Here is a 13,392-nt window from a genome sequence, read left to right on the forward strand (position 1 = left end):
CGACCAACACTCCCAGGTCCTTTTCCGCCAGGCAGCTTTCCAGCCACTCTTCCCCAAGCCTGTAGTGTTGCATGGGGTTGTTGTGACCTAAGTGCAGGACCCGGCACTTGGCCTTGTTGAACCTCATACAATTAGCCTCAGCCCATTGATCCAGCCTGTCCAGATCCCTCTGATGATAAGCAATACCACCTTCCACAAAATAATCCATTCATCCTGAGATGAGAACACCCCAGGCACAAAATAAGGCTCTGGGGGGGAAGGAACACAAACACACCAGTATGTGATCACCTATTTTACTATACTCACAGTTTTATACAGGAAGCAGACTAGTTACTCTGCTTTCCATACCCAAGCTAGATCTTTTATAGCTTAGGCAGACTGTGGTGTAAACGTATTTTGAAACACAATTTTAGCTGGAGAAGAGAAAGATTTGAGCAAAGGAAAATACAAGCTTGCATTTTGCAAGGATATAAAATAAATTAGCACTCAGGATGGAGCATGCTATGTCAAAAATCCTGACGCTGTTGATTCAGCAGCCAATACAGAATCTAAGAAATGGTAACTTGGTGCAACCTTATACCTGAAACTTTATCTTACAACTGTTGCAGTGCCAGCAGCTGCCACTAGTTAATGTTGTCAGGTGTTTCCAGCAAGTAGCAGGTATGTCAAGTCTGACCTCTGACAGACATAGCAACACACCTCTCCCCCCATATTTCTTTGATATTGTTAGCTAATTTGTCTTCCATATAATTGTCATTAACTGAATAGCTAGGAAAAAAAAAAAGGAAGACCTAAAACTAGAACTAATAAATTGACTTTAAAATGAAGTAAATTTTTTGTCTGAGAACTCGGGGCAAAGTATCATATTTACTAATGTACAATAGAGCGGAAGTGTTGTCTGCCTACCTGATACAGAAAGGAGAGTACAATGAGTACTGCAAATCATTCCTGACAATGTTGTTCCATGAAAGGAGTAAGAACTTGCATACTCAAAAATCCAAGTGTTCAGACATGCAAGTTACAAAACTACATTCCTCCTTCAATCTAAACCACCAGCAGCAGGCAGAGATTCTTAGGAAGTGTTGTAAAAAAAAAGTCTCACATGACAACAGCCCTGGAACAAGCATTGAACACAAGTTTTTTGTTAAAACATTGGAATTACTGAGGAAGAGAAACCATGACTTACTAATTAATACACATCTTGCAAAGAACACACAATGGGATAGATTTTAGGCCTCTTTAAGGCCACTTTACACAAACACATGAACACTGTACAAATAAGGCTTAGGCCAAGTATGTATTTACAAAACATTTTCTCAGAGGAAAAACACTTGTTGACCCTGCTCTTGCACCTATTTCTGTATGTCACAAAATACTATAACCAAGTTAAGGTTTTCTTATCTTGCTACATGCGCAATGTTACAAGCTATCTTAAAATGTTATGGTTGCAAAGTCAAGCATTTAAAATCAAGACACTCTTCAAATCAGGTTACCTGTGCAACCTTAATTTGTCACTCAGATATATCCATTACAATACAAGTATTAAATATATGATCATTGACTATTTTTCCATATGGCTTTATCTATTTCACTTGGTTTACATGATACTTCAGGGATAAATTGTAGCTGTGTAATGAAAGACTGTTGTTTGTAGGATATTTGTACGATACCTTTCCCATTTACTGAAGATGCTGAGAAATGCGCAAACATTGCAGGCGTCAGCCAGTAAAAAGGTAGCCTCATATTGTTAAAGCAGTTGAACATTTCATTGAAGAACTGTATATTGCCCCTGCACCTTCCACTGCACTATCCACTGTGATGCTGGTCAGATTGCTTAAGCCAAACTTTCTCCTGATGGTCATTAACTGTGATCTTAATTTCGTGGAAGTCTCACTTAAGATTCCTTGAAATCTGATCTGCAGAATTGCCAAACTCTTAGGACTTCAAACAAAGCATTATGGAAAAGCTCGTGAGAAAAAAAGAATTATATATTCAGAACAGTACTTGAGCAATATGCACTAAATATTACAAGGACATAATTGAGGGTGGGGAAACAAAATACTAAATCACTGCTCAAGAGGGAGCAACAGTTCTCTGCACTGAATGAGATGGATGCCCATGGACAGTGACACATGGCAATGAATTAAGATCGTATAAAGCAACCTTATTTCAACATTTCCTAGCTTTACGATGTTCTTTTTCACAGTATTGTTTAAGGTTACCCAATTCATAGGAAAACAAGCTGGAGGGGAAAAAAATTCCAACGACAGTTGTCACTCTCATGATTCATCAATATAGAGAAAACCACGTAACTCTACAGCAGAACTTTCACCTCAATGCTAAGTAACTGTTAACAAAAATTGGTCATCTTCGGTGAAGTTGCACCAAGTAGGTTTTAGCAACAAACTTCACATGTATTTCTGCCAAAGGCGGCAATGGCAATGTCCAGAAATCAGGGGTTCAATTTCAGGGTTTATAGGAGAGCAAGCTGAGGCAGCCAATAGATCCTTCCAGCCAAAAAAGCTCAACACATTTTTGTCCTTTCCTAATGCTGTTTCTTTCTAACGTACTTCCTCACCACTACGCTAGTCTTCTCAAAGTTCCTAGCCAAATTCACGTCAGAGCTCAAGCCCACTGCGCAGCACAAAATGATCAGATTTTGATACAGAACACACACCAACTGTACATTAATTCACCCAAACTATGCTGCCTTGACTGTCTCAGGTACTTCAGTTGACTCCCATACATAACTCACTAGCTACAAGGCTAGTGTGCATCTTCCTGCCAACAGACACATCAAGAAAAAAAAACATATCTAGCTACTGAAGTAATTTTTTTTCTAATCATTTTCATTATAACGCTTTTTAAAACATAAGTCGAATTCTGTTACCAGTGACATCCCTGTGACATCCATAAAAGACTTCTAATTGTTTCATTGGTAGCAAGTCAATCTTCACTTGCATCTTATGGAAACAGTCACAGAGAACTACCCCTGGGCTTGCATACAATCTAAAACCTCAGAGATTTAAATGCCCCAGTCCTCTCCAAGTCCAGTGTTCAACTTTGACAGTTTTTCCATCAATACTTTGGGAACCTGACTGACACATCCAAGATGTAATCTTCCAGTACCTGGGCAAAAGATGCCATATGGTAAGGGTACTCCCACTGAAGACTGGATCTAGCCTCCAGGTTCATTAAGAATCTGGAGGACAAAGCCTCTGAACATAATAATTACTGTGGATAATAAGGGCCTTCATCTGTATACTCAATCACTATGGATAAGATAAGGTCTTTTGTTTACATACCCTCACACAACATTAAGAAGCATGAAGCATATTCTCCTTTCATCGTTATCCCTAAAACTGTAAGTAGGAAGCAAGCAGGCTCCCAAGAATACTACCCTACTAGCCAGTAAAATGAGGGAGGAATAACTTAAGCCTTGGTTTTGCCAAACCGCTAGTACCCTAAAAGGCAGTTCATCTAATAAGCAGTAGTAGAAAATACTATTTAGTCATTATGGGGACAAATTACATCCACCTGGAATAAAACTATAATGCAGTTACAGGCCTGAAATGGTGCTTTGTACGTCACCATATCCTGGCCTTCCTATAGAGTTTGTGGCATACGTAGTATAGAACAAAATAGAAATATTTTCTATAAATGCTCACAGTCATATTCTGTAAACACAAGTTATAGCAAATTTAATAGTGACAGAGTCAATACAGATTAGGAATGTTCACCATTCTTAAACACCATATACATTATGAATATATATACTGTATATTTTCAACTGATTCCATTCTCAGGCTCACCGTATTAACACAATCGTAACATGTTTTATTAATTTATATGAAAAATACTTCACTAAGAAAGTAGACAAACTGCACAGAAATAGTACAAGTGTCATGTGCATAGCAATATAGCTTAAAGCATTCACATATGGCTTTGTTTAAATGAAACTATTGGGGAAATGGCCCTATATGGACCTATGGTTACACAGTTGACATAATGTAAACCGCTTCACATCTTTTAGGCACTTGCTAATAATAGTGTTCAATCCCTGAAAAACAAAATCAAGAGCTAACAAGTAAAAATAACAAAAATCCCAGGATAACAGCTGTGTGTAGTTGAAGAAAATTTAAAAATTGGTTTTAGTAGTGCATGCACAGAACTGAAAAATGGGGGGGGGGGATAATTTCTGTGCAAGAATTATACCAAATAACTGAAAAGTATAAAAATATTTACATGTTCAGGTTTTTTTAAATATGTACAGAACAAAAGCCCTGACGACTCATTCTATAGAATAAAAATATAGGACATGATAGTAGTAACAAAAAATAATATATTTTTATGGAATTGTATTTGCAGTTAGTTACAAGTTATCTAAACCACAAAGCTCCTTGATCTATCTCAAAGCTTGATGGCAATAGAGAATCTGCTCTTCCTTTTAAAATACAAGCACTTTGCATCATTTTTAAACTTCAGTTACAATACTGAAATACAAAATTTCTCATGTATCCTAAATCAATTGATTCTCGTTTTAAAAAACTGTAATGTATGATATTTATGGGTTTTTTCCTTCACTGGTCATCATTACATTAATGAATTCCAATCTCGAGTAGCCTCCATCAGATGCCTCTGTCCATGTCCTACCCAATTATCCTGATTGTCAAATATTCTACCGCAAAACCAGCAGCTAAACTTAGCTTTCAAGGTATTATCAGAGGTAGTTTTCACAATCTGGTAATTGTTTTTGCTAGTCTTTTTCAGTGTCAATTTTAAGACAAATCTTTCTTTTACAGGGCTAATAGGTTTTATTGTCCTGTGCCTCTTTTGAGAAAGATCATCAGTAGTTACGTCCAAAGGATTGCAGAAGGCTGGCTGCAGAAGCGCTTCAATAGTTCTTTTTGACAATGAAACCTTAAGAACGTGTCCCTTAAACTTAGCAATGGTTTTCATTACATTTACAACTTCTGGAACATCTGCATCAGGATGGTTAAGCACAACAACTGGTTGATTTCTCCGAGGGCATTTTACAAGCTGTTTAGAATTAAAAGGAAGTAATTTCAAAGTCCTCACAGTTTCTTTTGATGCCCTCGGTTTGTAAGGGCCACCTGATTCACTAACAACTTCAGCTCGATTCTTTTCCTTACACTTTCTGTGCAACATTACTTTCTTTCTTGGAGGTTCTGGGCAATTATCCTTACTTTTCCGTTTGAAATTCTTGTTTCTTTGCACACCCACAGTTTCTGAACTTTTAGACCCAGTTTGTTTTAAACGAGGTTTTACTTTTGCAGTTCTGTTTCGAGTGCTCCATGTGGACTTCTGACTACCAAAGTTATTTCTGTTGTTAGCAGTTTTTACTTGCGTACTCTCAATAGAACCTTTTTGCAACCGTGTCCCTGCAGACTTAGTAGAATAAACAGGTTCTACAGGAGGAACACAACATGCTGGGTTAGAGCTTGCCAAAGAGGCATTTGCTGGCATTAACCTACCTGGTAAGATTAAGGCATCATTAGAAGTAAGATTAGTTTGTTTCTGTGCTAGTGCAGGAGTAAGGAACTGCAAGTTATCCAACTGTAGTGAGGGCACTGAGTTGGTTACTGACTGAGTGGTATCAGCCAGTGTATCTGAAGTAGAAGTCTTAAATTTCAGCAAAGGCTTTTCTTGCATGGCTCCAGTTTTCTTTGGTTGACAATTTTGATAATGAGCATTATTCTGAAAAACACTATGTTTATGAACTACAGGCTTGTTTGGTGTCATACATTTCAGAAAAACTGCCTGCTGTCCATCAGGCAAAAGTGCATAAACATGTTGTTTCTGTTTAATTTCCTGTTGGTTTACTGACTCCAAGGAACCAAAGACAGCATCTTGATGCTCCGATAACACCTTCAGAGAAGAAATTCCTTTCACAGATGACTCCGATGAGTTTGTAATTACTAGAGGTCCTTTGAATGGCATACTATTCAATGAGTCATTTGCTGTACTACATGCTCTCCTATTACAGGAACTTCTTACACTTCTGAAACTGTCATTTTTCCCCTCCACTTTTGAAGCTGGTATGGTTATTTTACCATATTCTCTGGATGCAACTCTCCCTAAAACCTGAGAACTATCACTAGGGACATTTGCAACTGTTCCAATTGCCCCGCTAAAAGTCAAAATCATTCCAGGTCCTTTATTTAAAACAAAGGATGCAGGTACACCTTTAGTCACATGCCCATCTGACGAACTGGTTGACGGAAGAGATTTTCCTGAAACCACCTGTAGTCCGGGCTGGTTAGCAAGGTGCAAAGGAACAAAAAATCCTGATGGAGGGGACTGAACTAAAAGGGTTTTCTTCTGTTCCTGAAGAACTGGCGAAAAGCTAGTAGGATTTTGGGTCGTAGACAGTATTTTATCTCTTACCAACTGCTGTGTTATGATTGCATCTGTATGAGTTTTTAGCAACGTACCAACACCTGGAGTTCTGGACAATTTATCCATTCCCTGTGAATCAAATGATGTTCTGGGTTTCTGTCTTTCTCTCCCACAGTGTGTACCTTCATTTGTGCTACATCTTGTGTTCAACTCTCTCTTATATAAATGAAAGCCTACATTAGCAGGAGGCCTCTGAAAACCACATGCAGTTGATGAGCTTTTTAAATGCGTAAAGGCTTTATTCCCTGTCTCGTGACTAGAAAGCAGCTTGTCAGAATGAAGTTTTACGCAGTTATTTGACTTGCTGTGGGATTCTTGCTGAGTAGTTGCTTTCACTTTTAACACATCTTGCAGTAACTGGTTTATTTCAGGCGATAAATAATTAGCTGCCTGTTCACTCTGCAATGAGAAAACAGATGTGATTTTAGGCATTAAGACTGAGTTAACACAATCATCAGAGGTGTTTTCTTGGAATTTCTCAGCTACGTTCTCAAAGCCTTGATGTACGTTAGCGTCCAAATACTGCTGGCCATTATGCTGGTCCTCCATAAAACACTCACTGCCAACAACATATTTAGATTGGCTTTTAGAAGACACAGAGTTATTCTTAGTGTTTGTATGTCCATACATTTTATTAATATTTGATTGGGCTGATACAACTTTCTCTGGTTTTAAGCCTTTCATCGACTCTGAATATGAAGATGCAGATTCAGTTCTTCTACTGTTTTGAAAAGAAACTGTTTTGCTAGATAAAAATTCTTTATATCTGTCATCTGTTGACATCCAAATGCTACATGGATTATCTGAAGTGTCCATTTTGGAATAGTTATGAAAAGACAGCAACCCTTCATTACAAGAATCCACTGGAGTTGAATAATAGAGATTATTAGTTCCATTACTTTTATTCAGGCTACCGTTTTGTATTTTCAGTTCAGGAAAGAAGGGCATTTTCATAGGGTCATAGTGAAGTGTATTTGTAATAGTGGGTGGTAATACCTGAGGATGACTTGGAGGACTATAGCTTCCCCACGAGATACTACTTCGAGTTCCAACTTTTGTCACCTCACCACACGGAGGCGAGCCCAACTTCATTGGCAAGTAATTCGAACTTTTTCCCACAGCTACATTAGAAGGTGCTACAGTTTGAGAAACACTCCTGCCATACAATAACGAGTTATTTTGTTTTTCCACTTTTTTTTTTCCTGAATGAGGAACAGAACAAGAAAATGGAGGGGAGGTTAATGGGTGAACAGAATTGTTCTTTAAGGTTGACTGATCAGTTACATGTGGTATAGCACCTGAAGACAAGCCACAGGGATCAGCAGTCTGTAGCAAAGGAGTTGTAGAACCATCTTTAATAGGATCAGCTTTCTGACCCAACAAATGTAAGTTTTGCTTACTTGTAGGTAATAATTTTATAACAATATGTTGTTTTCCATCTACCATTTTAAATCCCATAAATTTAGCACTGTAATTTGCTGGAACAGATATTTTATTGTTTTTGACCATCAATACTGTTGGCCCATGAACAGCATTTTTCAATAATCCCAGGCCGTAACTTGTTCCATCATCTGCTTTATTGTATTGCGCAGTAGTAGCAGAGAGCATTCCACCCATGAAATTATGCTTTTCTGTATATATAATTTGATCTTTTTCTTCATTTGCTTCCACATCTCTCATACACTGGTTCAGCTCCTCAGATTTTGTCTGAATTTTATTCACACTTCTTAGCACTTGTGCATGTTTTTCTCCAGTTCTGTCACTTCCACTACTTATTTTCTTCCGTCTCCAGAGTGCTTTTTTTGATGTTCCCATTTTATACCTTCTTAACACAAGCTTCAGTCCTGCTGGAGTCTTCATTATTCTTTTTTCACATTTATCCTTTTCCAGTTTTTCTTTTGCATATAAGTGGTCTCTATGCAAAGCTATAATGTGTTTTAAAAGATAATCTTTCCGTGGTGTGCTGTAACTGCAATACTGACAACCAAAAGGAAACATACTGGTATGAACAAGAAGATGTTTCTGGAACTCCTCTTTTGTAAAGCTTACATGATGGCATTTTCCACATTTATATGGAATCTCATTATGTCTGTGAATGTGCTGAACAAATGTGCCCACATCCTGGGTAGAAAACCCACATTTTTCACATTGAAAGTGACCATTTACACAATGCTTTGATGTGAAGTGTTTTGTCAAATCCAACAAAGTGTACATACGCTCATCATTACAGAGCTCACATTTTACTAAAGTGCTACGATGGGTGCGTCTATGCTGTTTAAATGACTGAAAGTCATTAGCTGAGAAGTTACACATCTCACAAGGATACAAAGGCAACTCGCCATAGTGTAACAGCTGAAAATGTTTCTGTAGATCATTTGGGCTGTATCTAATGTTATCCTTGCACTTTGTACAAGTGAAATTCAGTATCTTTGCTGTAGTTTTCAACCCTTCTTCAAATTGCACTTCTGGTTTATTTTGCAAGTGGCTTCCCTCTGAACAACTGGGATTGCTTCCATTTATTTTCTCTAGACTTAAGGACTTCCTTGCAGTTTGCTGTTTACACTGAAAGAGTTTTCTAAATCTATCAACTTCATGTTTCATTAATACTTCATTTGGAATGTTCACCTTGGGTAAATCAATTTTCACATTTTTCAGTTCGTAACAGAGATTGACATCTAAAATTGCTGGTTGAGTCATCATACTTAAAGGATCATTCACCAGTGCTTTTTCCAAAGTAGTATCTGTAGAAAAATTATTCGCAGCATTGTGTTTTAACAAATTAATTTGCTTCTCATCAGGAAAAAACTGTTCCTTTTCAGATGGCATGATTTCAGGTTTTCCTTTTCTTTAAGTGCGTTCTTGAGACTAGTCTTAGTTCCTGCAGCAAACAAGACTGCTGTGCCGAGTTATTCTCAAGGTTCTAGAACTTCCCCATTTTATTCTCCTGAAATCAGAAAACAAACAAAGCAAATATTACATTTAAAACTAATGCAATTAGAAAACTCATTACAATTCATCAATAAATACATGCCAATCTTGGAAGTTGTTGATTTTTATAATAGCATTTGAGAGAAAAGAGGATGAGGCAAAAAAGTGAGACATTACACCGTGGCCTTTGTTTGTTTGTTTGTTTGTTTGGGGATTTTTTTGTTTCTTTGTTTGTTGGTTTGTTGTTTGGGGTTTTTTAACCCACCATAAAAAAAATACATAAATGTTGAAAAATAAGTTTTAAAGGACAACATCTACTGAAAGATGAAAACATTGACATTCCATGCCATCAAATTTTGGTTTTCTCCCACCAGGACAGTCTGTAAGCATGAGAAATCCCAAGAGCTGCTTTTTTAAAATGAAGCTAGCATTTATTACTTATTCAGGATTTCAAGCAAATATAAACACAGTACCTCCTCTGTGACATGGATCACTAACTGAACCTAGCTGAAGTACTAAAAACAAGTCAAATTCAGACTTGTTACTCAAGTCTGTTACTCTATTAGTAGCTAACTCTTGTGCTTAAAAAGAAAAGGAAAAAAAAATCAAAAACTGACAAAATATCTACTTCACTAATGGAGACATTACCTTTATCAACACCAAAAAACCCACCACACTCAAATACAATGAATTTTTCACATGCCTACCTTTAGTAGCACACAAGTCTGAAGTAGTCAACAAATAAAAGTTGACTTTGGTTTCTCACCATACATTCCCGGGTATAGGTTAATCTTTTCAGAACAAGAGCATGACTGACAACAGTACTCCTCTATGGATTAAGAGGTTCAAATAGGTATGGTCAGCATCATTGTCTTGCTACAGACTTAATGTCCATGTTTCCATAACAGACCGCACTGACAATTCATAGCAGCTCAAGTCTATGCTCCAACAACACTCTCACATGTCAACATAAAATAGCAGTGAAAATCATTTGGATTTTGAAAAGTGAAACTTAAAAGGAACAAGAACTGTTTCTTCACTAGCATATAATAATTTTTCCAAAAAACTTTTTCCATCGCAGAAGTCATAGCGTCACTTTCTTCTTTATCAGCAAAAGTCAGTAAAGTGTTGGCTGAAATCTGATCAGCAGCGCTCTCTCCACTATTTCCCTGCCCACCCTGAAGCAACACAGACTTGGAACTCATTAGATCACCCTACTTATTCACATTCAAACTGAAAGAATGATCACATCCTCTCCCTCATTGTGATGAAGTGCAAGAGCTGCTTCTAGCGCTCCAGGCCATCATAAGCATCACCACTAAGGTCTTCCAAATATTTTCCCATAGTCCTGTGAGAAGGAAGTATCCAGCATTAAACATGAAAATACCTGACAAAGAAAATGGAAACTGAAAAATTTTCAAGGCCATGTTCATGTATCACGTAGCAAGAAAAGCAAAACACCTTTTTTTTTTAAGCATATGCTTTATTGCATTCCTTTGGAAAAGATATTAGCATTTCTGCTCAATTCTTGAAAATAATAAGCAAAACAGACTTTGACATTTTATACAGATTCCAATATCAAATAAATTCAATTAATTGTGTTCTTCAGCTATGAGACCTGCAAGATTGCAACTATACATTTGACATTCAAAAAACAAAAAAAACCACAAACCACAGACATATACACTCCCTCCTTAGGAGTCTTTCCAAACTAAAACACTTTAGGTACAGGATATATATATATTTTTTTTTTTTTTAAACTCAATGATACATTTCCCATCTTCCACACAGGAAGGGAATATTACTCTACTTTGAGCCTTCAGAAGAGAACAACTCATCACATTACACTCCATTTTCACCAAGAGAGTATGGTATTGCAGTGCTTTCTCTTGTCAACAGTAAATCTCTTATTTGAACAGGAGCAAGCTGAACTCCCACATAAAGAATAAGTAACAAAATTAGTTGGACTTGTTTGCTGAAGAACTTTTTTTAATACACAGATGCAACACATGAAGATTACAGGTTGCATGATGCAATACATCATCCTGATGGCAACCGACTATCATTCAGATTAAAATGTTATACTGTCAAACACTGAAACCTGAAATATGTGTGCAATTAACACTATAAAAAAAAAATCAGAAGTGGATGCAGTATGCTGCAGAGAACAAACCTCAGGCTTTTAACATGGGGCCAATATGGTCCTCAACTGGGCAACATTTCACTTAACTGGATAAAACATTTATGTTTGGCAAAGTCTCAGCTGGGTATATTCAAACCTGATTTGAGATCTCCTTTAACTAATTAACCACACAAATTACAATTTAACTTTGTTATTATTGGGTAGCATGCAACTATCGACAAGCACCTGCAGCACGATAAATAAAAATATTTACTAGAAACAACCAACTAGTTAAAAAACAATCCCAGGGATCTTTAAATGTACATTATCAAAGAAGAAGTTAGACTTACACATTAAGAAAAGACTTGATTTCAATTCTTCAACAGCCTTTTTAACATTTTTCCACACACATAGAAGAGGTAAATACGTAAGATTCAGAAAAGGCCACAGTCAGGAGGAATAGTGAAAAAAGGTCTGGAAACAAAAGGAAAGATATTTTAAAAGGTGTAAATACAAGCATAACTGAAAGAATAAGCTGAAAAGCACAAATCCTTCACAATTTTACACAGTATGTGCATTTTTAATACATTGAAGACAGAAAAACTGTAAATACATACCATGTTCTCTCCCAAAGAACACCATCAAATACAATACAAATCCTAAATTAATGACTGCAATCAAAAATCGCTAGCAAACTCCTCCTAACAAGGTCTATTTTAACCTTAGCTTTGTCACTACTTCTCAGACATTCTTAACTGGTAAGCATAAACTTATGATAAAAACAAGACAGAAAGCAGTAACTGGTACCTCAGTCCATCAAATTTTAACTCGAACTCAAAAGAAACTTTTCTTAAGTAAAAATTGTAATAAATTCTATAGCAAAGACCTAAATATAATTTTTTTATAAAGTTTTGCGAAAGCCGGGGGTGGGGGGGTGTAATATTACCTGAATGATATTTGAAACAAGTAGATTATAAAGCAGATATAATGAATACAAACCCTGAAAATACCTAAGCATGTGCCAAAGTTAACTCTCATAAAAAAAAAAAACCAACACTAAGCACAAGCGTAAGTAACCACTTGAGGCTCTAAGCCTCAATTTTCTTCCCCCAAAAATGCTCCAATATGTCAGTATTTTTGTTTAAAAAAAGTACACATGGAGAAAAAGTTTTAGCTATATACTTTAATCTAGTGAGAAATGACAGATATGAGTAAGACACTTCCTAAGTTAGGTACCTTTTAAAGTTTTTCCATTTAGAACAAAAAAATAGGAGTTCAAAACACATTTCCAGGCATGTAGCATTTTCAAGATTTCTGTAAAAATTTTTTAAACTCATTTAAATTTTACTATTTAAAAACCCCTATGCTGAAGTATTTCCATGCTTGGTCCCATCCTACATGTGTCTGCAAATTTAGAGTAGTGCCTTCATCTCTACAAAGATCTGGACACGTAAGGAACTTACAGAACTAGATCTTCAGGAGCCCACAGAGCTAGAGCTTCTAGCGGTCAGATACAATCTATCTGACACAGCAAAACACTGCTTTTGTAAAAATAAAACACGAAACAAAAACAAGCTACCAAATCACTCTCAAAGCTAACAAACACAGACACCCATGCCACGCAGCAAACTTGCCATTTATGAAAACAGCAGCTCAACGCCCCAGTGATACACGGCCACCGCCAACATACCTGCGAACAACCGCTTTCTCAGCCCACACTTGCGATGTCGGGGGGACGCTCCCCGCCTCCCCGCTCGGGGCTCCCGGCACCACCGTTAATAAGCGGCCGTCCCACAGGGCGCTGCCGGGGCTTCCCGAGGAGCAGGGCCAGGGCGCGGGCTGTCCCCCCGTCCCCGGGACGAGGAAGCAGGGAAGAGCAGGGACAAAACACGACACCGGTCCGGCGGGGGTCGGGGGAGCCC

The 13,392-nt window shown here is 37.4% G+C and overlaps 1 protein-coding gene across 1 annotated transcript; it reads right to left on the reverse strand.

Annotated features, from left to right (window-relative positions):
• Window positions 1-4,532: 4,532 nt before the first annotated feature.
• ZNF518A (zinc finger protein 518A) lies at window positions 4,533-13,327 on the reverse strand. Its single transcript, XM_009323262.1, has 3 exons — window positions 13,161-13,327; window positions 11,821-11,944; window positions 4,533-9,364 (listed from the first exon to the last, which is right to left on the reverse strand). Exon 3 carries the CDS (start codon window positions 9,244-9,246, stop codon window positions 4,594-4,596), a length of 4,653 nt encoding a protein of 1,550 aa, XP_009321537.1. The 5' UTR covers window positions 9,247-9,364; window positions 11,821-11,944; window positions 13,161-13,327; the 3' UTR covers window positions 4,533-4,593.
• Between the last annotated feature and the right edge of the window lie 65 nt (window positions 13,328-13,392).

Source organism: Pygoscelis adeliae, unplaced genomic scaffold (genome assembly GCF_000699105.1).
Source record: "Pygoscelis adeliae isolate BGI_AS28 unplaced genomic scaffold, ASM69910v1 Scaffold294, whole genome shotgun sequence".
In the NCBI taxonomy this organism is placed as follows: domain Eukaryota; kingdom Metazoa; phylum Chordata; class Aves; order Sphenisciformes; family Spheniscidae; genus Pygoscelis; species Pygoscelis adeliae.

What these genes read in the sequence shown, in the direction of transcription:
- ZNF518A (XM_009323262.1), bottom strand. Translation starts at nt 9,246, where the DNA reads ATGCCATCTGAAAAGGAACAGTTTTTTCCTGATGAGAAGCAAATTAAT.